We start from the raw sequence: 27383 nt of genomic DNA on the forward strand, positions 1-27383 counted from the left end.
GATTAGAATCTAATCACCACAAAGAGGTCAAATAAATCATTAGAAGTAGAACTCTGGTGTTCATCTTTTAATTTTAGATAAATTGTCTCCAGTTTACTTTAAAGTTGTGATGTTGAGGAAGAGCTTGGTGATCCTTTAATCATTTAGACAGATCATTTTGTTTCGTTGGCTTGTCTGGCTTTGTAAGCTCAATCTGAAATCCAACATCTTGGTTACAATGGACCTTGGGTATACAGTACACTCTAAATTCCAAGGATTCAAAATAAATAAATCCAGATCGACTGTGAAATGAACAGTAAACAGCCAAATATTAGATTTTAGCCTAGTAGATTTAAATATAAAGCTAAACTATTTTAATTAACTGGTTTATCTTTTGAGGATGAGCTTTTGAAAGCTAATCCTTAAGATTGAAATTAAATGTATTTTGACTGAACACCATTCACAACCAATCTGGATTCGTTTTTAAATCCTTGAAATTTGAGAGTGTACACTTTTATCATTTTATCCCCTTTCTCTCTCCACTTCGTGTACTTACTAGGCCTAATCTATATAGGCCTGCAGCATTTAGCTGCAGGAGCTACATGTATAATGGATGCCTGTCCATACAAGATGAGAAATTCACTTATTATGTCAGATTTCTCTCCTGTATGAAAACACCCTGATAGATTGAGTTCTTTCACTCGCAGGTTGGTGTTTACTCCAACAAAATAATAACCAGTTGAGTGAGTTGACCCTATATGACCGTACCATGCTGTAATGATTTGTAGTGATACTCAAAGACATTATTACACCTTGTGGAAATCATCATTGTGGTTGACTTCAACAGGAAGTTCACTCTGATGAAAACTTAATTTTGAATATAGCAGAAGAAACAATTGAAAATAATGGCCGAAGGTTTGAGGAAAATCCATTGGAAATTGTGCATCTGTAAAGAAAACTAGAATTTTGGGAAAAGTCATGATGGAAATGATTGTATGACTGCAAAAAAATCATGATGGTTGAGGTACAGGTATGTTTGTGTTATTGAGATTTTTTTTTGCATGAACGTAGCCTCAATGTTGAGCTCTCATCATCTGTAATCCTACATGTAGGTGCTCATTGTTATGGTCATGTTATGACTGACCTAGTCAAGCCCCCACCATTGTTTCCCAATCAGCTGTTTAAGGTCAAGGAAGCACCTCACTCCCCAGGGGAGTGTAGTGTGATTGTCCATACAGTTGATTGTATCATGCACAGGATCATCTTTTTGTGCTCATGGCGCTCATGGCATTACCTTGATATTGACTAAAATACACTGAACAACAAACCTTGTCATTTATAAAAAAAAGCAGATTTTCACCCTCAACACATCTGTAAAAATCAATATTCTGAAAATGATATGCTTGTTACATGTACATACATTGTACATGTAACACTTGTAATTCAGCTGAAATGTTGTTTGGGTTTTTTTACCAGAACATTTGCACACATGTAAAGTGGCATCACCAAACTCCTCATATTAAGAAGACTTAGGCTTACTGTGGGTCTGTACAAGGGCATTTCTAAATACCATTGATGACTTGTGAAAATGTCTTTAAAAGGTTTGTACATGTACATGTATTTTTAAAAAATACTTTAAAAAAGGCTTGTTTTTTCTTAATGATTTCAGTTATGATTTGTCTAGCTCTTCTCATACCCTGATCTTATTCCTTATAAGTTGATCAACCAATGAGCTTCTGGTACATACTTGCCTCTATGATCTATGATCTAGTCTAGTCAGCTGTGTAAGGTCAAGGACATACCCCTAGGAAGGAGAGACTGTTTAGGCTTTAGAGATCTACATGATATTGCATGGGGTATGAGGAAAGAAAGCTCATCATGCATACCGTATACAGTAAACTGCACACTAGCATTGCTGTTGAGAAATGTTCAGTTGGTATTTGTTTTGCTTTTGTCCATAGTCAGGTTTGCAGTAAATTAGCTTGTAGGAGATAAAGCAGAAAAGATATAAAAGAGAAATAACATGTGCAATGGTGTGAAAATGATGCATCAATTAAACAAATACCAGGCTTGTAATTGTCAGTTTAGCTCAGAGTTGTATAAACAGCAACAATTTCTCATAAAATCCAGCTAAATCAAATAGGCCTACCAATCATAACCCTTTTTTTATTTATGTACTGGGCTCTATCGCTTTTGTTTGTTTACAATGAAAAACAATAAGAATACATATTCTGCTAAAATTTACATGTAGGCACAAGTACAGAAACATCCTTTAATAGTGAAATAACAAGATGCGCAAAGCGGTGGGAAAATAAATATTTTTATGAAACGTTTAAATTCATATTTTCATTGATACAAAGCATGAAAAAAGTAAAGTTTAAATTCAAGAAGAATGTAAAATAATAAAGGAGATAGATCGAGAAAAATTCCTCATGTCAACATCTGTTTTCTATTTAGGTACTTGCAGGCCAATTGCATGTACATGTAGACCTGTGTATTATCCTGGAAACAATGTAAAATGTGTAGGTTGCCTCAAGCAGTCTTAATATGCAGTTGCTCTGACGTCATGTATGTAAATTCATATACAAGGTATACATACATTATGTACAGTCATCATCTATTTATTGCCCCCCCCCCCCTCGTATTAGCAGCAGAGTTTTACCTGGAATGTGTGTATTAGTATTGATTTTGCACTTTGTGTGCTGCATTGGAAAGCTTGATGATGCATATATCATTCATTCATCGTAGGAGTCTGCTGGATGGTATCATCATGTAGTGTAATTTGTCGGTGATTTTCCTGTGTCAATTGTTATGCGAGTTTCTGGGGAGAGATGAGTGAGTGGAATCATCAAAATGATGCGCTTCATGAACACCCACTCCCCTGACATTTTGAAGATCGTCTATTGAAAACAAAGAAGAGCTTCATGTAGGGGTGAAAGTGAGTTGGGGAAATCAGGTTTTTTTTCTGTCTCATCTCTGAATTAAATGCATGTTTTAGTATGCCTAATATCAGATGGAGGATGTTTTGACTGAAGCGATTGTTGTGAGAAAAACGTCACCAACTAATGTGTTCAGTGTTGTACCTGGTTTTGTCTTTGCTTGTTTGTGTTTTATTTCTATTTTTTATATTGTAATTTTTCACCTATACATATAGGTGTATGCAACTGCATTGTGGGCCATTGAATAGAAATCTGAATGTGCTTTTTGACAGCGATATATCCCATGCACGTACATATATATATATATATATATATATATATATATATATATATATATGTAGTACTTCTTAAGCATTCACTAATCATATTTGATTAATTAAATGTGAAGGCTAACCTTCATTATCACTCAAGATCTAAAAGGTTTGACTCATCGTAAATCAATGTCAGTTTCTACATGCAATAGTTTTTAACGAGGTTCCTATTTACTCATAGCCTATTCGATGGCACACTAGATGTATGCAGCTGGTAAAGATATATAGGTGAACTGGAAGCCTTTTAAACCTCAGTCTATATAGACATTACCTGTTACCACTCCAACAATTCATCTCTTTGTTTTTTTTATATCAATTTCCTCTTGAGTGACCTGTAAAGATAAATCACTTTGAACACTCTCCAATTCATTTTTCATCTCTTGGTTTCAGGAGGTTAGATATTGAGAAGTGAAGAGGCTATATGACTGTCTGCACTAGCCTGAGTTTTCAATTTAGTGCACTTAATCTGATCCGGCAAATTATCCCGATCTGAACAATCTCGAGATTATTTGTAATGGAGACGCAATTATCGTGCTAGTTTGCTGGATTAATCTCAAGATTGCAATCCCAAGTCAACTTGTGATTATGTGCAAAGTAGCGCTCTCTTTTACAAATCATTATGCTAATTTGCAGGTGCAGACGCACTCAAGATTATTTCACGGCGTCAGACCATAATGCAATGATGCCTCGCTGGAGCAGGAATCGCTCTTCTTGCGATGGTGGATATGGGGTTTCTTGAATCTTGAGATTAATCGCGAAGAGGGCCGATTGGGCTAAAATATCAAGATTGAGCAAACTCTGGCTGGTGCGGCACCGGCTAATAAGTGTCATCTGTAGAATGGAGACGGAATGTAGGATGGTCTGTGACCTTGATACAGATATTGACACCCTGTGTCTGTGATCCTGGCAAGAGATCAAATATTTTTATAGGATATTTTTCAGGTGAAGATCACCCTGACAAAAAAATAATTTGAATATAGCAGAAAATATAAAGGTTTTAGGAAAATCCATCAAAGATTAAAAAAGTTTTTAGAATTTTAATATTTGATTTGTCATATGTGAGCAGCTTCCTACATGTATGTATTGTGAATTTTTTAAAAAAAAATCAATGAAATGTCATTTCATAAAATGAAAATGTTTTTTATTGTAGCTTCAGTATATCAACAGACAAATCATTTCACATCAGCTCCTGAAATATTTTTTTAGACATCATGAACCATTAAAAAAATGGAATTCATGCATTTTATATTGGGTGGCTGCTCGTTTATGATGCACAAATCAATCATTTCAAATTCTGATAACTTTCTTAATATTATATGAATTTTCCTCAAACTTTCACCAATATGTTTTAATTATTTTATCTGGCATTTTTACAACAAACTTTTTATCAGGGTGCACTTCCCCTTTAAGTTATTTCAGTATTCAGCAATCGGCAACGATTCTGTTTTTGTCCAGTTTATTTGTATCCAATGGTGTCAAGAGGTTTGAACCTGAGGGATGAATTGAAGAGACCATTGCAATTTATGATCAGCTGTGTGGCAGAATGTAGGTCACGTCTGTGACCTTTGTCTTTGTTGATGCCCTGTGTTTCTGATACTATCTACAGATTAGATATGTTTCTAAAGGATATTTTTTCACAAGTTCAGTTTATTTTTGTCCATTAGTTTCAACTTTCAAGAGGTTAGAAGCAGGGGAGCAAAGAGACAATCCTCATTAAGTATCATTTTAAAGAATGGTGGTGGAATGTAGGGCAGGTTTATCTTTGACTCTTTGTTGATATAAATCTGTGTTTGCAGATACTGGATAACAGCTAGAGAGCTACATGTAGGAAAATGAATTTAGGATCTTTTCCCACTATTTAGTATATTTTATTATCATTTAGTTTCAATTGGTGAGATGCTGATAATGGTCATCTGTAGAATGGTGGTGGAATGCAGGATGAGTCTCTGACCTTTGTCTATGTTGACACCTATGTTTTCCTTCACCAACTGAAGACCTACATGTAGGCCCGGTCAGGATACCAGATTTGTTTACTCCTATTCTTTCTTCACCCTTTGGCTGTGTATGGCTGAGAAAGAAATTGAATATTATTTTGTCATACCTATATTTATAGAAATACTGAAAGCTCAAAAATTATTTGAGGGTTTAGATGGAACTTGTGTAAAAGTGTGTCAGACATACATAAGTTCACAAAATTGCTCATGGCATGGATCCTTTACATGTTTTTGGTTCTTGTACTTGTTGCCAATTTTGTCAATGTCAATTCTCTTTTCTTCAATTACCTTGTCTCTAATATTGGTATCCTTTCTTTATCTTGATTTTAGACTAGAGCTCTGTTTCTGAGATGTATGAAAATAAGTGAATAGAGATTTTGATACAGATATATTTAAGTTCATGTAATGGCCTGCAGAATCGTGATTATTCATTTCAAATTACACATTGGAAGCAAAATGACATGTTGAATAAATATTTCTGGCACTGCATTTTCTTTCTTTGCTCTCCAGTCTCCACCCACCCTTTTTCATTATGAGTACAGTGTCGCATTTTGTTTGTTGGAATGCTGTTTTTTCCAATTTGCAAAAATGTTTCAAATTGCAATATGATGTACTGTTGCTGCCATCTGTAACATTTTCCTCTTCAAAAGTATTGCATTTTGTGCAGTAAATTCCTTGGTTGTTTTTACAAAATGTATGACTCTTCAATAACTTGTGAAATATGCTAAAGTGTGGGTTGGTCAAAATGTAAATATGAAAATCTTTCCTGAAAAGATGCTTTGTCATATGTCTTTGATCTGAATTGTTGCTGAATCAGGATGTTTGTAGGCTATGTGTTAAAATCGTGCATGTTATTACAGATAGAGGGCAGAAGTTCAAAATCATTTGTTTGACTGTCATTTCTTTGTTCAGAAGGCTTGTATTACAAATAATGGAAGATCTTGTGGTTCCACGTGGACGACGAAACAATCTGCCCTTCGACCTTCCATTGTAAATTTCCTGTTTGCTATTGGCAAGAGGTATAGGGTTTATTGTAGCTTAGTATGTGTAAATGTATCTCCATGACTCTTTGCTTGATTAAAAGGCAAATATATCTACTGCTTCCATTTAATCTTGTAGTACTGATTATTAACCAATATAATTATTTCCATTCTTATTGAAGAAGGTTGTCCTTGTGTTCAAAGATCTCCCTCTACAGTGTTAATGAAAATTGTAGGTTTAACATGGAACTAAAATTATGTGAAATAAATGATTTTTTCCCATAAATAGGTATGAATGCAAACATGATATGTATCATCATGGACCTTTGTAATAGGTCCATGGTATCATGTTGTGATTGAAGTAGTGAAGTAGGACCCCTTCACCCCGGTCCCCAGCCCCCTTCCCCAACTATTGGAAAAGAGTCCTAATTAAATTTGTTATTGCATTCATAAGTAGTTTAATTAATTTGTTTTTTTACAGCACAATTTAACTTCAGTTGAAATATTTTTTCATATGTCTTTGAAAGATTGCTAGAGATATGTCTTACCCATAAAAAGGAATATTGTCAACATCCATGTACATTAGAAGAATGATTATTTACTGTACTTGTGCCAGTCAGAAGTCATGAATGTAGTCAGACGATCACAATCAATCATTGCATCCTCAAAGAACAACCTGCAATATCTTATTGAGTACCTCCTAAACACAGAAATCCTCTAACAACCAAATTACATGTTTCGGCAGATGCTCTGTTCTTATTGACGTGTTTAATGGATTATGCGTCACTCAAGTGCATTTATGCGTTTGCTTGCACGTGAGATATACTTAATGTGCAGTCACAGTCAGGTTGGTCCAGGGAAAGTCTGTACACGAATTATGATCGTAGAGAATTTCAGTCAGACATATAAACTCCAGGGGGGGCATTTCACAAAGATTTAAGTGTGACTTGATATGTGAAATGCAATCTTATTGATCAATATGCAGTAGTGCGCATCCTCTTCGCATGATCTGCCCAATGCGGTCATGCCTTTTTTACCACATGCAAATTTAAGTGGGACTCAAGTCATACTTAAATCTTTGTGAATCACCCCTTTGATATATCCATATAAGGTGTATGAAAAGGGACTACAATAAAATAGACATTTGAAAAAAAAGGAAAAAAATTGTGGAAAAAGGATTAGGATATTCCATTCAATTTATATATGTGTATGATATTCTAAAAAGAACAAAGGATATAGATATAGATGACAAAAAATCATTGGTCATAAATAAATAAAAGGCTGTAAATGTGTGGAATGGGAATTTTTTTTCTTTAAACAATTTTTCCCTTCAATGTAACTCCTTACCTCCTCGCAATCTCATAATCTTATTACTTTTTTTCTTCAAATTCAAAATAACTTTTTTTTCAAGAAGAATATGATTACAAATGTTTGGTTGAAAATTTGCCTATATCATTCTTTAATTTAACGTTTCAAATGATAATCATTGTTAACTGACAAGAATTGATTTTAAAATAGAAATTGTTTATATTTAGCCCGTCCTTACTCTATGCCAATTTATTTCATTTCCGCAGCACATGAAATTGGAATGAAAGGCTTTAATCAGGCAGAAACATGAATATCAAATGTCTGACTACATCATGAAAATTTGAGAAATTTATTGCAGTTATCAGTGTCATAAATGAAAACTATGGGGACATTATTAGACATGTCACCCATGTCTCATATGATTAAAAATGAATATTGTTCCATGACTGTATTTCTTTCCTCATTTTATGTTTTTGTGTTACTCTTTAACATCTATAATCTGTATCAAATGCACATGTACAGGCAAGTATGTTATTTTGTTTATATAAATACCAAAAACTTAAATCTTTTTTATTTGTTTGTTTTGTTTATTGCAGATATATGGGCATAGGATTGTCCACAGAGGAGTTTGGAAATAATATGAGCAAACTGCCAGGTATGAAATTTCTGACCAGCAAGACATTGTGTTTTTGTTTTGTTCTTTATGTTCATACTAGTATTCTACATGTATTCTTGATTCGTGTACAGTTGCAGTTTGATCAAAACAATAGGTTAATGTCAAAACCTATATAGATTGATGCTCCTCTTCGAAAGTAATTTCACATGTCGTAATATCTCTGGTTGAGGGTTTAGACTGATTTAATTGATTTGTATGATCTTCAAGATGGACCAAAATGACTCGGCAAAATTATGTACATTGGAAGGAAGAATGATAGTCTGATTGTAATTGTCCTTCTGTTTCCATGGAGATGAATCTTATGTTTGTTTGATGGTATTATAATCTGTATCTATTTTGGTTGGGAACTTGGGATAGATTTATATGAGGGTAAGCATATAGGAAGAACACAGATAGAGAAAAGAGTTGGAAAAAAAATGTTCATGTCATTGGAAATGTTGATACACTGTCAAATCTTAATTTTTATTCAGTAGTTTTAGTAATTATTATTGATGAATAATTAATATTTTTGTGTATGATTCAAAGAGTTTAGTCTGATATTTTGTGCAATGATAGAGAATGTAAAAATAACATGCATCTTAGAATTCTTTTCCCTGTCTTTTCATCTCGATTTTCTTCCAGGCTGGGACAAGCACTCTTATGGTTACCACGGCGACAACGGACATACATTCAACTCTGCAGGGAACGGACAACCTTACGGTCCAACGTTTACAACGGGTGACGTTGTAGGATGCGGAGTGAATCTTGTTGACAACACTTGTTTTTACACAAAAAACGGAGTGCACCTAGGTGAGAAAAATGATTAATGTAGTGTGAAAAATAATGTAGTGCAGAGAATAAAATGCTTCTTTGAATTGAAGTTTATGGTTGGATAAAAGGAGGAGAATGAAAACGATTTGAGAGAAAATATTGTGGAAAGATAATTGATTAATCCAGCTGGGATGATTCTGAATATGTCCAGAACAAATATGGAATTTTAATCTCAGATACTCAATCTCAATTTTCAGAATGATGACAGAAAATGGGAAGCCTGAAATTTTAGCTTAAGTCTACCTGTTCTTTGAAGCAATCAGTAGCTATTGCAATGCAATAAAATATAGGCCTAGCCATTTTACATCAATACAAGCGATATGAAGAGACAAGTACCATTTAATAAGGCTTAATTTCCTTTACAAACAAAGTAGTTAATTGCAATCTAAACCAACCAAACAGGATAAGCGAAGATGATTTGTTCACGTACATGTATCTGAACGTGCTGATGTATTCCGGTTTGTAAACATATCCATACTCGATTCCTTCACACAAGACCCTAGTGTAATGACCTCAAGATATTTAGATGTGCAGTGTCATGACTGCAAGACTGTAGATTCCTCTAGTTGGCAGGCGGTGTAAAGGACCCCTTGATACAAAAAAAAAACATCTTGGCTTGAAACTACTCTCAACGGGTGTGTTTCATAGCCTTGTCCGCTTGCATTTGAGTATACATGTCTTGATGCGAATCAGTTCAATGTGATGGACTAAAACGAATATTGGACTTCTTGAAAGCATGAGCATGTCATCAGGAGGGAGCATTTCATGTACTGCCTATTCTCATACTCTACTGTATATCCTTGCATCTCATTGGCTAAAAGCAAATTAGACGATGAAAATCACTGAAAAAACTCTTCAGGAAACACTCCCCAGGGCACCATCTTCCAAATTTACGATTGATCCAATCAATCGTAACTCTATGGAAATCCGCCAGGGACATTATTTATTCTGCAGGAAATTTGAACAATGTCCTTTGTAAACAAAGAGAAACAGTAAATTTTCAAGAAGCGATGAATGCATGAATATACATCATAGCTAGAAAATATTTTGAACAAACATGCATAATAGATGTTGACATTGCTGGCCATCCATAGTTGTGATTGATTGGATAAATTGCAACTCTTTGTAAGACGAGGCCCAGATTGGTATTAAAGACCCGAGGGTAATGACCCCTGAGATGCTTAGGTGTGAAGTGTCATGGGTTAGATCAAGATTGTAGGGTCCCATGATGATAGAGTGTAGAAGGGCCCCGTTCAGACATGATAATTAATCAAGGGTGATTCTGAAAAAATATTGATCATAATCGGTTCTTAGTTTCAGTGGAATGTCAGCGACATGTTTGGCATGTACTGCTATTGTTCATCACTCCCTTGGCATGGCATTGATGGGTTCGGAATGCACATTGTGAGGAAAGCATCAAGTTGAGTTTGTGGAGTTGTAATCTCCATGTACGCCATGAAAATAAATAGAAGTAGATTTGTGCAACATTTGAACAGGGAAATTTTTTGGGACAATTGGGGATTCCCCATATTCGCCATGTAACTTTTATGACCTTCATTCAAACATGATGGATGACCCATGTACATTTGATTCTACACACCTGTGACATAATAGCATTTGTTTATTACATTTTATAGAGCATAACAATGTTTGGGTAAATGCCAATTTGGAAGCTGCTTCTTCTCAATATGAAAACAGATTTGTTTTGGTTTTAGTTTGCATGTATGCTAATGGAGTTGATTTCAGCTGTTACCGCAACGTGCTTTCATTTCATGATACAAGATTGATGAAAACATGTTGTTTTCATGTATTTCGTTTGGCATTAGATATGTACATGAATTTCCAGATGTTGTCAAACAGAAGTCAATGGAATACATAGCATACATGTAGTAAAAGCTCACATATGCATTGAACATGTTCGTGTATTTGTATTTTTGTATGCATAAATTCTATTTCGTTTATTACCTATTTCTGTGGAGCGTTGTGGCCCAGTGGATAAGTCTTCTGACTTTGAAACAGAGGGTCGTGGGTTCGAATCCCAGCCATGGCGTAATTTCCTTCAGCAAGAAATTTATCCACATTGTGCTGCACTCGACCCAGGTGAGGTGAATGGGTACCCGGCAGGATTAATTCCTTGAATGCATGAGCGCTGAGAGGCAGCTCGAGCTAAAGCCGGGGTAATAATAATAATAACAACGCGCCTCGGAATAGAATATTTCTAGATAGATGGCGCTATATAAATGCCTATTATTATTATTATTATTATTATTAATGTAACATATTAGTCCTATATGTATGGCTTAAAAGTGAAATACTCTACACAATATTAAGTGCATATTAAGTATGATTAATATATCAGTAGAGTGTTTGCAGTTTTGGATAATACATTAAGGGTCAATTCTCTGATGTTTTTTTTTAATTATGTAACCATGTTCTGACTATATAATGTGTTATCTCTTTATCTTGTTGCAGGTATTGCATTCACAGATCTACCTGTAAGTATGATCATTTCTTATTTATGAGATAGGGGATTTTATAGGATACAAGGTCACGTTAAAATACTTTTATTTTTGCACATGTGTTCAAGAGACGGGGGGGGGGAATAAAAAGTAAAATGAGTCTTTTTTTTCCTTATTTCAGAAAGGGTAAGCATATCCTCATTGATATACACACTTAATATTTCAAGGTTTGAATTACTAATTTAAAAAAAGGAATTAAAATAGACATTACCGGAAGTGTAAGGTAAACCTCATGTAGATTTTATAGTGAGGGAATAGTATGATGGATCAGTAATTCAGTATTGTAATTGAACAAAATGATGAGAGCAGCTGTTGATATCACTGGGAAGCATTTCATGAACCATCTTGATAGTGATTTTCACTGACGAATCTGCCTCCAGCCAATCAGATGCAAAGATTCGCAATAGCTGAGACAATTTTCAGTGAAAATGACATTGATTCTTTAAACAGCTCCCCAGTTCATGATTTGAATGACCCTGTACCCTGGCCCAGTCTCCTGCACTTCAAACATTGAGTAACCTTGCTCTGAAAGTGAGGAAGAGTCTGTGGTGTGAGTCACTGTTAAGGGTATCCAGCTCTTCCCTACCCAATTGAATTTCCCTTGAGGAAGCCCGTGTCAGTAAAACCCTCATGATGTTGATTGTGTTCGGAGGGGACTTCTGAAAGGGAAGGCTGTTTAAGAGAGGGCTGTTTGGGGCAAGAAGTGCCGTTGCACCCTTCTTCCTGCATGCCATGTAGGCCTAAACGAAGCTCTTATGTTGTTGATTGTGTTCAGAGAGGACTGAATGGAGGAGGAGGGGGCTGTTCAGAAATTGTTGCACCCTGATTTCCCCCGCATGTGTTTATAACTTCAGAGGTCAAACCAAACTAGAACCGACAGTTCTCCCCCATTCGATTGAGTATGCTTGAATTGAACAGGATGATAGCGGTTCATTGACCTTCAGAAAGATAGGATACAAACATTGAGCCGAGCAGGTGAACATTCATTATGTTTGATTTGATATAATCTTGGCCATGATGAGACTTTTGCCATGTGAGTTGCTGCACGTTGCCGCTCACATTGAAGTGATAGGATTTTACTTTTATGATGCAGGACCTTCATAATTTCATATTACATGCATTTGATGCAAGATAAGGAATCTACTCCACAAAGAGCAAGCAAGGGAGAGGCCTAAGTTAGAACATAGTGCATGGCTTCCTAAAATCGTGGGCAGTAAAAGTAATCAATATTGAAACGTCTGGAACGCAAGCAAGGACATGTTGCTACATGAAGAACAGAGAGAGTGAGACATTTTTAAAAGGTGCTTTCAAGTGCCCCCTCGGATTTCAGAAAGTTCAGTTACCCCCTCCCACCAATCTAGTGAAAATAAAGCAACTGCTTTTGGAAATTGAATAACATTCCAGTGGTCCACAAAAATGCTTTCACAATTTGTTAAAGGGAAATTATAGATATATATATTTATATATATATAGGCCTATATACTTAAGAGTGCCATGATTGATGGTGAAGGAATCATATAGCCCTTGATTGAAATGATTCTAGTGATGGACCACTAGTGCAATATTATTATTGAGCTTTTGCAATTGAGCAAGGACAGAATCTACGACATGGTAAATCTATTGAAAATGCCCATCAAACCATAATGGACAGCATAGAGGTCTTTGTTGAAAACTAGTTGACCGGGACAGCTGATCGTCGTAAAATTCTGAGCTTACAAAAAGTTTGCAAGTATGTTGTTTGTCCAGAGGCACAGATGACACTGTTGTTGTTGATAAACCGATTTTGGACAAAGACTGCTTTGTCATTGTCATTAAGGGTTTTTGTAATAAATGTTCCAGAAAGCATCTGTGTAGTGGTTGTGAAAACTGTCTTTTCTAAATGTAACAAGACATCCTGTACCCACAACAGCAAGCATGATGTATACACAGTTTCTCACGGTGTAGACCGAGGCTTATAATACAGTCATAACCATTCCCCCATGATCAGACATGATGTATTAGAATGTATTACCTGCTGAGCCCTACATCACTCCCTCACTTGAACATAGCTCAAAAATATTGTCAACAAGCCTCGTACTAGTCTGCATTCCAGCTATTATTCCACATATGTTTTTTTAAGTAAGGTATGTGTTATACCTGAAGTTTTGCAGTATATGAAACTGTTTAATTGGAGGAATTTTTTTTCTTTTACTCAATTACATCCTCTGCCACTTAAAACGATAAAATATAACGAATATTCTAAAGAAAAAAATTGGGAACAAAAATTACAAAATAAGTCTAAATTTCATGATAAAAATATTATGCTTCTGTTGTCATATGTTGGAAAATGCTTTAAAATAAACAGTTCAGATATCCCTCCACAAACATGCCACATATTTCTCCTCAATATACATATTTTGTCAATCCTAAATATAAGTTAATTTCACGAGAATCACTTCATTTGATGCAATTCATAGGAAAACGATTTGATTAAGGCTAGAGTATGAGTGTCTGCCTACCACGGCTAGACAAGCAGTGAGTTATGTGATACCCCATCATTCTAGCAAGGCTTAATCCAATACAATATATCATATCCCTCAGTATCTTCGTCATAGTTGGTAAAATAGAATACATTGATTTACTTTAACACAACTCTGTTGCAATATATACATGTATCTAGCGAGGATAAGCCCCTATGGGTAATTAGTCTATAAATTAAATGAGGGTTGATTTTTCAGAAATGGCCATGCCCATAAAGACAAGCCTTGGTATAGAGTGGTATTTACCGTGTACAAACTACCATCATTCTTCAGCAAAATGAAAAATGCTCGTCATGACATCAGGTACTCTAGTTAAATGGATTTTATGTGCGGTACATGTACAAATAGGTTTATATTGAATTGAATGACGTTATTTCCATAAAGGAAATTTGTTTGTCACCGGTTTACACACAAGTAAATGCACTGTAGATGCAATGTGCAATGTATGTACAGAACAAAAAATGGTGATGACATGTCAACATAAGGAATTTGTTTTGACTCGGGTATACAAGATTCACTTAAAATTTACAATACACAACTTTATAGTAGCAGAACCTTGATGATTATTATATTTTGCAGTGTAATGCTCCCCCTATTGTATGATATGGAACCATGCTAAGGGCCTTCACTCAGATAGTTGCAAGATATGTTGTAACACAATATGATGAGGCTCATCACTTTATATCTTACATTTCTTTATATATCTAGTTGTAACAATGTCATACAATCATATGATTAGTTACAATTTGAAACTCATTTGACCTTTACTCCAAACTAAAGGCTTGCAATCATCCAAAAATCATTATATTACTATTCATACAGTTGATTTGAACCTCAATTAAGTAGAGACTTTTCATTCACATTTGCAGAAAATTAGCAAAATGCGACTTGTTCCACAATCGGGTCGTAGACTAGTCGTCAGATGTGCGGTGGCCTTTAAACGTAGAATCTTTAATAACAAGGTCTCCGTATCAATTGATGACACAATCATGATTTAAAATAAAAACATGAATATTAGAATATTCTTGAACCAGTTTTTTCACCATAGCTGTATTTTCTATTATTTTTTTTTTCTTGAAGTTGTGTGATTATCCCTTCAAAGAGCAGAGTGTGATCATGAGAATATAATCCAACATGCTAGAGGTGTATACTACACTTATGATTCACAAAATATTCAGTACCAGTAGCAACAGTACATGCTCATTGTAAGGTATTATCTCTTTATAGACATGGTATGACAAAGTTTGGAATTTTATAAATTAAAGTTTAATAGTTATTAGGTGACCCCCCCCCCTGAAAATAGTAGGGTCACAGGGACAAGGGACAACAAAATATATTTTCAAATTCCACATGTCATTTATTTTGTCCGTTTAACTTTAGGAAAAAAAAGTCCCAAAATTATTAAGGTTATGAATTTGTATTGTACTTTAACTTTGTAAGGCCATTTGTTAGGTCTTTTTAGGTTTTTCATCATAGCTACATTTTCTATTATGGTCTTTCGTACAAATACTGCCATTCTCTTCTCTTTTCTTTTTTTTTGAAAGGTAACAGTGCTTTAAGTACAAATCTTGCAATATCCTAAAGGCTTCTATAATTCATCCTTCATGAACAATTTAAAAGTTTGTGCAATTTATTTCATTTAGAATAATATGGATTATGGGGAGAAGCTTGTAAGGAACAAAAGAAATCATAGATATATTCCATTTTCTGCTTTTGTAACTAACTTGATGTCAAGTTGATTTTCATATCGGAGCTTCCCTTGAAATAATTATTGTTATGAAAATGCTTCTTGACCAGATGTAGAAAATAAATATGCAAAGTGAAAGTTATTTTTCTTTTTTTGTGGTAGTTGTTTCCCCCAAACATCAATTCACATTTTTCTCACTTTCTGTTATGAATGATATTTCATTTTTCATTTATTATGTTAAATGTTTGAATTGCAAAGCAGGATTCAAAGAGCACTCATAAGTGTTTATGATGCTTTTTTCATGGCCACTTTAATTAAATGACTATCTCAATTAGCCAATTTACAACGACTTCTTTTTAAATTCTGTTGTGGTTTGTACTATGACATGTGAGTTAATTTTTGTATTGGACAAATTCATAAAAAGGAACAGTAGAGAACAATATTTACTTGAATAAATAACTTTGTGAAATTGTAATGTGTATTCTTCATTAGATAATTTATCTGATTACTTTAGAGAAGAAATAATCTTGAATTGTCATAGTTAATGTTAAAAATAAGTATTTGTTATCCAATCAGATTTAAATTTTACACTTTTGAAGATAGTATTTTAACATAACATGCAATCAAAAAGAAAATCAATCAAACAATGAAATTATTTGATGGAAAATGATTTGTTATTTGAACATTTATTCTACATATAGCATATTTGCAAAAAAAGTGAAGAATATCAACAAATTATTGACTATTAAGTGCTCCTGTAGCGAACTGTACCTTCATTGCCAAATACTAATTTCCTTAATGTTCTTAATGTCCTTGATGTCCTTAATGAATTCTCAGTCTGAAAATTACTTCATTGCCAGGCTAACAATTATATTCAATTATTTTCTGATTCTTATATAACAAGTCAGTAAAATGGCAATGTACATGTAGAATGCAAAGAGTTGATAGAGAAGCACAATAGGGGAAGGGGAGAGGGAAAAATGTGGATCCCGTTACCCCTCACAGACACAGGTTGTCCCAATGGATTGATATCGGGTTCTATATATTTAAGCAGTAATGTTTCTGGTAATGTTACAGAAATTGAAATTTGAAAATCCTCACGATTAAAAAAAATATCCATATTCCCTTTGGGGGGTAAGCTTTTGTTTGGAGTTTCAGGCACTAAATGATATCCCCTGTCATTTCTGTAACTGGTAGGTGATAACAATTTTCATGAATAGAACAGCATATGTGTTTAAAAGTTGTCACATAGTTTAGCCTAGGGAGGCTGTAATTTATTATCATTGAAGTGCGTGGCATTGTGTGTTGCCCCTCTTGTGACTCATGCATACAGCTGGCTGTGTGAGTTAGTCCACCAGGCACAATAGACATTCTGTGGCAACAGCTATTAAGCAAAGAAGGGGGTAGAACAGCATTTTATGTTTTGTTCTGTATGTGTATCCTTGCGAAGTTGCGATACTTTGGTCACTTTCTACAGTACGATCATTGCCAAGCCTATTTGTCGGATGTAAATCAGCTGGCAGTTCTATCATAGAATACGAGTGACGATACAGGCATGGCCATCTGACTACAAACGCAAGGTTGTGAATCAGGAATTGTAACATATCTGTGGCTGTTTCTATCCATGTATGGATTGTTTTGCTGATTCATTCTTCACATTGATTTAGTTTCGTTCTTGATTGGCTTACCTTTCTGCAGTACGGGGTCATGCAAACCAACAGCCACATTTTTTATTTCTTGAGAGTAAAAAATACCTAATTTAGAGACATCCTGTTCTACCCTTTCATTCTTTTGAGTGGAAACATCCTACTTATTGTACTCAATGTATACTTATTTCTTGTTTATTTTATTCTATATTTGAATTCCAGTAATATTTTTTAATATTCTGTGTATTTTTCCCCTTACTCTCTTTTTTCTCCATTTTGTTGTTATTGTTGTTTGGTTTAATTGTTCATCAAGTCTTTCTCATGCCTTCATTGTTTATATATTCATTATAGTTCACTTTGTCTTTCCTTCTTTTTTTATACAGAGCAACTTGTATCCAACCGTAGGCCTTCAGACGCCTGGTGAAATCGTTGATACAAACTTTGGTCAGAGCCCATTTGTGTTCAATATAGAAGACCTCATGCAGGTATATCAATATTATTATGATCAACAATATACGCTGCCTTGAATGTATCCATGAAATTTAGCAACCTCATTGGATAGTTTCTGGATATATTGAATTATGTGAATCTTGGAAATAAATTTATTATTTATCAAAATGTGTATCTTGCTGATCCTATCATGGGAAATTAGATTTCCATCAAACTTCATGAATTATATATGACCAGTCCTTGAGTAACAAAGAACAAATCTAAATTTAAATGCCCAATCTATGATGTTGAATAGATAAATTATCAGAAATTAGATGCTTCATTAAGCTTTGTTAATAAAATCACTAGAAATGTAGAGTTAACTTTTTATTTTTTATACTTAGAAATCATATGCTTTTAAAGTAGTAATTACAGAGGAATTACGCTTAATTTGAGGTCTCATTTTAATATAAGATTCACTCGTTTTATATGCTCAATTTATCATATTCTTTTGGTAACCCCAAATTAAACATTTAGGTGAATCCACTGTCCTTTAAAAGGAAAAGCCAGTTCAGGTCACAATCTAAAAAATAGTTTGAATAGAATCCAGTAAAATGATCACCAAAGTGTATGTATTAATGTGCTGAATAGCTCTGGAAGAAAATGTGTTATTGCTGAGAAATGAGCAAAATAAACATGGATTCCCATCAAATGTTGGGTGTTTTTCTAAGCAGTAGTAATACACTGTGTTAGTGATTAAGTGTTGTCAGTTTTCAGTTATTAGATTTCATGATTTCACAAAGATAAGTTCATGTTAACATACAAGGTCTAGATCTGTGATGAATTAAACCTTGATTTTAAAGTCTTTCTCATGAGATAGCAGTTTGCTTCAACTATATTCTTATACCTTTAATTTTGTCAGGTGAACAAGATTATCAAGTTATTTTTAATGATGATGCTATTTCTTCTAAGCAGGAAATGAGGATGAAGACGAAGACAACAATAGAGAATTATCCAGTACCAGATGACCAAGGGGAATGGCAATCAGTGCTACACAGGTTCGCACAACGTCTTTTATGGAGAAAAAAAATATTGGAAAATAGCATTAAAACGGACATGCCGACATATTGTTTTGTTCAAGTGTTCTGTTCATTCATGGGATTTCAGTTAAATAATATAAAGCTTCACTATGTCAATGTTTAATACTGTTTTTCTGATTTGAAGTACCAAACACTTAATAATAATATATAGCATTTAGAGTACCTTCTCTCTAGTTTCTTATTTAGAGGCGCAAAGGGAATTACTACACAGAAGGGGGTGTTAAGTTGGAGCACTATGAGCAAAAGCTTTTCACCAAATGAGTATTTGACTCTACAAGTTGTCAACCATATTCGGAGATAAGAAAGATCATTAAAATAATGGGGAGCACAACCATTAACAATTTTCCATGTAAGCCAAAAAATCTTGAATTTTATCCGCTCCACCACATGCAACCAGTGAAGTTCTTTTAGAACTGGCGCTATGTGCGTATATCTATTAAAAATGAAATTTGTTCGTCCACGTGCATATCAATCAAGATTTTACATCCTTGGGGAAAGCTGGTAAATTGTGTTTCTTCATAATTATGAAGTTTATTAATTGATGGATGCTCCAAGTATTATTTATCGGATTATACAGAAAAAAACAATTTTGTCCAGGGTGTAAAAGCTGGCCAGCGCCAAATGAAAGAAATGGACACAGTGAAAGTAGTCTCAATGATGCTTATTATTTGTGTACTGTATCTAATGAATAATCTGTCCCACTTGTCTTTCTCATATCAGAGAGCCCTGCATAGTAAAGTTAATATTGATAGGACTTTTTTTGTGAAGATATGATAATAAATTACATCTTATATAGTACTTTCAATGATATTCATATTAAAGTGCTCGACAATGTAGATACTTGAAAATGTTTATTTGCTTGATAAATATGTTACGATCTGTTGTGCATACTTTCTTTCTATTTCTTTCTCATTTAAAGAATTGTGTCAACGTATTTAGTTCACCATGGTTACAGTCAAACAGCCGAGAGCTTTGCTCGGAGTACAAGACAAACAATAGCTGAAGAAGTCATGTCAATTAAAAACAGGCAAAGTGAGTTTGGTTTCCTTATTCGCCACCTGCTAATCCTGCTGTTGATGTTGTCTCGTAACACTGCATGTTCTGTGTTTATATATAGAGAACAGTTAAAGGTCACATCCATCCCAACAACCAATTGATTTGATGAAATGAAAAAAAATATCAAAAATTATGATACTATACATTCCATTACGATAATTTTGAAAAAGGAAGTTACGATAATCCAGACTTTAGCTTAAACAAAAACGGATTTGCAACACATAAGTGAGCTGGAAATGTCAAACACCCAGGGGCGTTGATCCATTTTTCAGATTGGGGGGGCAAAATCATGAATCAATTTTCCAAAAGCGCTCGATCACACAAAACAATATATGTGTACATATATATATGTATACACACACACACACATATATATATATACATATCTCACCAGCAGATTAATGCGAGCGCGGCTTCGCGCTGAAAATTTTGATATTTCGATCTGAAAAAAAATTGAGTTTAATGGACGTTTTTGATAAAGAACAAGATATATATCCAACAAAAGATTATTGCAAGTCGAAGTGGGAGTTCTTTTGAGGTTTAGAACTGAAAACGGGACCATATTTACCTATTTAATCATGGAGAGTATAGGTTTTTGTTACAGAAATGATGCGAGCGCGAAGCGCGAGCTGAAATTTTTTTGATATTCCAATCTGAAAAGTGGGACATTTTGAGCACGATTTTAGACGAAGAACGAGTTGTGTATCTCAATCTCGCTTGCTGATTTCTGTGTAACATTACAATCTTATTTTATTTTTAGCACATGCGGAATTATTGGGGGGGCAAAACGATATGTTTGCCCCCCCAATATTTTCATTGGTGGGGCGATCGCCCCCCCTGCCCCCCCATAATTGACGCCTCTGCAAACACCTATTTTTTTTTATGTGTAGATTTGAATATTGACTTGCTGAGATGCAATAGTGGCAATTCCAGAATCCAGATTATAACGATAGAGTCAACCATATTTTACATTTACAAGGAAAAACAAGGGGGGGGGGTTAGAAACATGTGAGTGTGACCTCAGTTCACTCATTTGCATACAACCTATGTTGAACTGTTTTATGAAAATAAGCAATATTTAAAAATCATATTACTTTGTTATTGTACATTCAATTTGATTTTTACTAGATTTAGCATTATTCTAATTGACTTGTTTAAGTGGAATTGGCCTTAAGAACACTTCCATGTCTGTCATTCTTTGTTCTTACTACTCCTTAGTTCTCCCTTGTATCTTGCACCCATCTCTGCATCACATGCCCCTATGCTTGTTCTTCCTCTTCTCTCCAGCCTCTAATTTATTTTTCCCTCTGTTTAACTGTACTTTTTTAAAAATCCTTTGTGTGTCTAAATATTGTTGTTGTATTGTCCTCTTAAACACTATACAGTCATCATTTCAATCCTGTGTGGATATCTACATGCATGTCTAAGATGAGTCATTCATTATTTTGATTGACATGTATGATGTTATATTAGCATGACATTGAAGGACAAACCAAATTTGTGCACATAGACATTTAATGGTTTACGTATGGAGAGGAAATGATATTGGACCTTTGCATGTACAGTATAAGCATGAATAATAATAAGATAGATAGATAGATAGACAGCCAGATAGATAGATAGACAGACAGACACAGACAGACAGACAGACATACAGACAGACAGACAGACAGACAGGCAGGCAGGCAGACAGACAGACAGACAGACAGACAGACAGACAGACAGACAGACAGACAGATAGATAGATAGATAGATAGATAGATCAGACAGATTGATGGATGTGTTTTGATGTAAATAGATAATGGATGGATAATTTGATAGGAAAACTGATTTATAGGTAGAAAATAAGTTCGAAATAAATGATAATACTTAGATACATGCAGATAGTTTGATAGAAAGGCAGACAGGCAGAAAAAACGGACGGATGGATGAATAAACAGATAAGATGGATGTATTAGTTCCCATGCACAGATTTTTTTTAGTACTTGACATTTTAAATATGGTTTATGTGAATAAGTTCCCAGTGAATCCATATGCTGGTGGTTGTGTCCTTTTCTGACAAGATGTCTAATGAAAACACACAGTATTTTCCTTTGCTAGTAGTTTTCCTCAGGGGTATAAATAACCATTCTCAGTTTTTATCCCTCATTCCAACTGATTACCTCCGTTTCATTTATTATTGTATGCTGTGAGGTTTCATTATCAGGTTACCATGGTGATCGATTGTTTGTGTTTTCCCACAAAAGAAATACCCTGGTGCATTTTTGATGATGCATAGTTTTGTTGGATGAACATTGAAGTTTGTGAAAATGAATGTGTAGTCAAAATGACTGAAAAGAAATTATCAAATTAATTTTATGAAAACAAGAAAATATAATCTTATATATCTTATGCCCTTTGAAAATGTAATTAGTATGGTACTTTATTCAATCTTCGCACAAGGCCAAGATAAACATGATCCTGTAACTCCTAAACACTTAAGATCATCTGCAATATGTACTTGATAAGCAGCATTGCTTGATAGCACGGTATTGCTCATGTATCAGTGAAATGTATTCTCACTCGGCAATTTAGTATTTTAAATTTTCCATATGCAATGTGATGTAGACATATTTATAGGAATGTTTATTATAAATAAAAGCTATCCATTCATCACTTCATCATTTCATTACTTTAGTTTTGTACCGCAATTACACATTATAGAGTATACTGGAATTTAATTTATGATAACTGGACATACATATTATATATTGAGTAACACTATGATCTTCTTTTACCTTTCAGAACTTCAAAGATTAGTATTAGCAGGTTGCATGGGTGAAGCAATAGCTACAACCCAGAGACTCTATCCAAATTTACTACAACAAAACCCCAATCTGGAATTCATGCTCAAATGCCGCCAGTTTGTGGAGATTGTGAGTGGGACAGAGAGCGAGATACGGCCTCCCCGCAGCGAGCCACGTAGCTCGCGGTCGTCACGGTCGAGTAGTAGACACGCAAGTCCGGCCATGAGCCCTCATCGTGATAGCGCCGCTCCTTCCTCATCCTCCCCTCATCTCAGTATATCATCACCGTTGGCTACGGACCCTCTACAGATGCATCATTCAGGAATACCAGGAGGTAGCACAAGTAGTAGTAGTAGTAGCAGCGGCGGCAGGCATGGGAGTAGTCTCCTCAACACTTCCAAACCTATATCACCAAAGAGTCCTAAGAACTTACAACAGCAACAGCAACATCAGCAACAACAACAGCAGCAACAGCAAGACGGACTGACCACAAACACTGCAATGACCTCAACCATGAACGCCCTCAACCTCACCACGAACGGTAGTGTCATGAACGGTTCCTCGAGGATAATAAACCCGGATTCAGATATAGACATGGATGTAGACTGTCATGAAACCAATGGTGTTCACACGAACGGAAATAGTAGTAATGGACATGCTGTGACAAACGGCAAGGCATTATCATCATCATCATCAGTCAATGGTGTGTGCCCACCCACAGAAGATATGGAAACAGATGAACTAGGTTAGTATTGTCTGAAGGGTACAGTCGGGAAGCATAAGACAGTGTGCATAGAATGGTGGGCAATAGGCATAGGACAATTGGCATAGGAATGTGTACAGGGAAATATACAAGACAATATGCATAGGGCAATGTGCATTTGACATATGGTAAGCATAGGACAATATGCATGTGGTAGGGGAATCTCCTTGTATTAAAGTGATTTATGTGGCTTTCAAAATGGAGAAAACAAAATATTGAAAGCTTGAAATAAAAAAGGACAAGGAATAAAGAGTTAGTTATGGCATCTTTTTTCTCCAAACTGTTGCCTATTTGCATCTCTGGCTTGTTTCATTCAAAATTTGAAATTTTTCTTCTGGGTTGGATTCTTCTTGAAAATACTATGCATAGGACATTATTATGCTTTTCACACTGCACTTCCTTAACCCCATACTATCCTTGACCCCAGACTATCTTTAACCCCATACTATTTGCTTAACCAGGGTTAACACCTCAACCCTGGACTATTGCACAGCTCATGAATATTGAATCACACAGAGCATGATTAACATGCAATTTCAATTTCTGTGGTTGGCTAATGCTTAGCCCCACTTTTCCATAGCCCGATTTCGTTTCACACTGCATCTTGTAGCACCACGATTGTGGTGCTTGCACTGCAATGAACCGGCTAACCCTGATTTTTTGGAGGGCCAGATAGTACCATACTATTGAACGTGCTAGCCCACATTGCTAGAACGTAGTGTGAAACCGAAGTGGGCTAAGCTTAACCACAGGAAATTGGTGGAGTTAAGATCCCCCTCAGCCCCACCAATTTCCTGGGGTTAAGGAATATATGTGCAGTGTGAAAAGCATATAAGCTTTCATACGTCTCAGTTGTTCTGAAGTAGTAGTTGAGCAGTCATGATTTCTCACAAAAATCTGATGCCAACAGCAAATATAAAAAAAAATCCCAAAGAAGCGGCATTATGTATGTCTAGAATGTATAGTGTAATAAGAGCGCACATATATTAAATATGGTCTATACAGTTGAATGGGCATTATTTTGTTGTTACTATGGAGTTTAGACAGAAGTTAGCCAGTCCTTGTAAGAGCAAGCAACTGTAGAGAAATGGTGGATGGATCAATGCCTTTCTATAGGCTTGAAGTCAATTTTCAAGGGATAACATTAAGTGTAAAATTCTACTGATAGTACCTGAAATGCTTTTGTAATGGAAATTTGAAGGCTTGAAGTCAATTTCCAGGGGATAACAATAAATGTAACATTCCACCGATACCTGAAATGTATTGTAAATTATTTCTATCATCTTGTGCAGAAGGTACATCGTTACCACCCGTCCGTCAGCTCTGTGGAGGGAGCCATTCAGCAATTGAACATATGCTCAAATTTGGTCGGGAACTTCAGTGCTTCTACGACAAAATCACCAGGGAGAACGGCAAGAACGAAACCAATGCCAACGCTTTACGGGTAAGAACAGATTATCCATGTGAAAGGTGGATAACTTTATTATCAACCATTCCATGTTCTTCATGATTCTATCAAGCATGATATGATGTGAGGACTTCTTGGTGCTGAAATCTATGATACTAAGTTCTCAGAACTGATTGGTTACAAAATAGGCAAAAACCTCTCATTCATATTGTCATGTTATCTTCAAATGCATTCATTCCTTATCCAAGTTACATGTTTGATTTCTCTAAAATATGACATTTATTTCTTTTTTTTGTTTCAGGAGGCATTTAGTTTGTTAGCCTATGCAGACCCATGGAATAGTGAAAAAGGGTATCAGCTAGATCCATTATTACGAGAACCAGTCTGTGCCGCATTAAATAGTGCCATATTAGGTAAGTCATTTTATCATTGCAGTAAAGGAAAAAAGTTTTCATAAAGAGCTGAAGTAAATTTTAAGGACCTAAAATCACTTTTATGTGATGATTTCATTTAATTACATTCTTAATTTGACTTAATGGGTTTGTTGAATTTGAAGGTTTATATGCCATTACTTTTGTACACAAAAAAGATTATTTTGATGTGTCTAAGGATTTCACTATACTCTATTTCTGCTCTGCTGTACCAAAATAAATTCTTCTCAAATCATTCATGACTCCTATTTAAGTAAGAACATGTTGAGATAAAAAGGGAAAGATCACAATTTCCCAAGAAAGTAGACTGCAATATGGATGTATACCAATGAATAATTATAATAGACATCCATATTAGAAGTTAACATTGTACGTCTTCTGCTGCAGACTGCATCGTAAATGGAACAGAACTTGTATTGATGTTCCTTGTAGATAATGAACCCTTTTAGAATTTTCATTGTAAAAGGATGATTATGTTGTGGAAACAAGAATACTCTCATAACATCCTGTTTATTAAGAACTGGTCGTTATTGATATGGAATTTCAGGATTTGACTGAGTGAGTTGAAATGAATTAATACTTGAGATGAAGTACTATAATAAGAATATTTCCACACAATAAAAATCAGATGCATTTACTACATCTTTGCACTCAAGAATAATGTAAATTATCTGAAAGGGATGGGTAAGTTTCAGGAGATACAGTTTAAAGTTGAGGTGCTTCCTTAATGAGTTTTAACCCTAAGAAGACGGGGGGGGGGGGGCTGATTCAGCCCCCCTTGATATTTTTTGCGATGAATCCGCCCCTCGAAATTTTTTGAAAGCGTCGGGTATGCAGTTCCGAAATTACGCAACATTTCGTAAGTGTATGCATACCTAAAATTACTCAAAAACATGAATTTGTGTACGAATCCAATGCAAATAGTGTTTTTAGCCACAATTCATAAAATGTATCATTATTTTCCTCTTACTGCTTAAAATCAAGTTATTTTATCTCGTTTTTGGTCAAATTAGTCCCTGACAATTTCCATTGAAAAAACAATTTTAAAAAAATTCGAAAAACAAGAAATACATAAGAAATTTAGAAAAAAATAGAATACATAGGAAAGTAATTGTGATGTTGACATTTTTGAAAAATGAATTTGATCAGATGCCTATCTAGAGTGTGTGAAACAAAAATTAGCATTTTAGGGGCATTATTTTATTAATTAGAGCAAACTTATGATTTTACGCATAAATAAGCATAGTTAATGAGCAATGAGATTTTTCGCAGAATTTGATATTATAGTTTTGTAGATAATGCCATGGGAAACGCGCGTGCCAATTTTCGTCGCGATCGACGGCCGAGATCATAAGGGGGGTCCCCAGTCTTCTTAGGCGTCGAAATAGCCCAGTCTGTTTAGGGTTAAAGTGGCTCTTATTTCAAGTTTACATGCCCGTGATATTGTACATGGGTCTTTCTCATTTTAATGTTAGTTGCTTCTTCTCTGAAATTAATACTTCTCTGTTCACTAAGTTAATATGTCTTGTTTGTAATTGTTCTTTCTTTTTTTTTATACAGAATCACAGAACATGCCCAAGCACCCGCCTCTGGAGCTTGCCCTATGTCATGTGACCGAGACCATGAAACTCATGTCCAAGTACGGAGCAGGGTCATGTGCTTTCTCAGGAGTAGACCACTATCTAAACTAACGCTGGCCTTCCATCCCCCTCCCCTACCCTCCCCCTCCCTCCCCCCCCCCCTCCTCCATCCCCCTCCCGTACCCATGCCCTTCTATATATTGGAAGCATGCTGCTCTTTCCTATGTGTATGATCATCAGAGTCTCCACACCTACATGTGGAGACCGAGGTCTTGCACCCCCCCCCCCTCCCCTCTTTCTCAGAAAATGTTCCTCTCTGGTATGCAATAGTCCCAGTTTAATGATTATTTATCAATAAATTCTGATCATATGTGCATTGATATCTCAAGAGCTGGACTCTGCAATTTGTTTGGAATCATGATTGTAAAATGTCTGAGACTTTCTTCCATATATATGCAAGCT

The 27383-nt window shown here is 35.2% G+C and overlaps 1 protein-coding gene across 2 annotated transcripts in view; it reads left to right on the top strand.

The window, feature by feature from the left end:
- Positions 1–27071, top strand: part of LOC121407527 (ran-binding protein 9-like) — a 65740-nt gene extending 38669 nt beyond the window's left edge. The window contains exons 3-12 of one of the 2 annotated variants that reach the window (XM_041598655.1): positions 8108–8166; positions 8809–8976; positions 11470–11492; positions 17752–17853; positions 18770–18855; positions 19817–19929; positions 22738–23484; positions 24795–24946; positions 25212–25323; positions 26902–27071. In XM_041598655.1, the coding sequence (XP_041454589.1) occupies positions 8108–8166; positions 8809–8976; positions 11470–11492; positions 17752–17853; positions 18770–18855; positions 19817–19929; positions 22738–23484; positions 24795–24946; positions 25212–25323; positions 26902–27032 (1693 nt within the window). In that variant the 3' untranslated portion in view covers positions 27033–27071. The remainder of the gene's footprint in view (positions 1–8107; positions 8167–8808; positions 8977–11469; positions 11493–17751; positions 17854–18769; positions 18856–19816; positions 19930–22737; positions 23485–24794; positions 24947–25211; positions 25324–26901) is intronic. The other variant, XM_041598656.1, reaches the window with a different exon arrangement.
- Positions 27072–27383: the final 312 nt, after the last annotated feature.

This window comes from Lytechinus variegatus, chromosome 2, assembly GCF_018143015.1.
Source record: "Lytechinus variegatus isolate NC3 chromosome 2, Lvar_3.0, whole genome shotgun sequence".
NCBI classification, from domain to species: Eukaryota; Metazoa; Echinodermata; class Echinoidea; order Temnopleuroida; family Toxopneustidae; genus Lytechinus; species Lytechinus variegatus.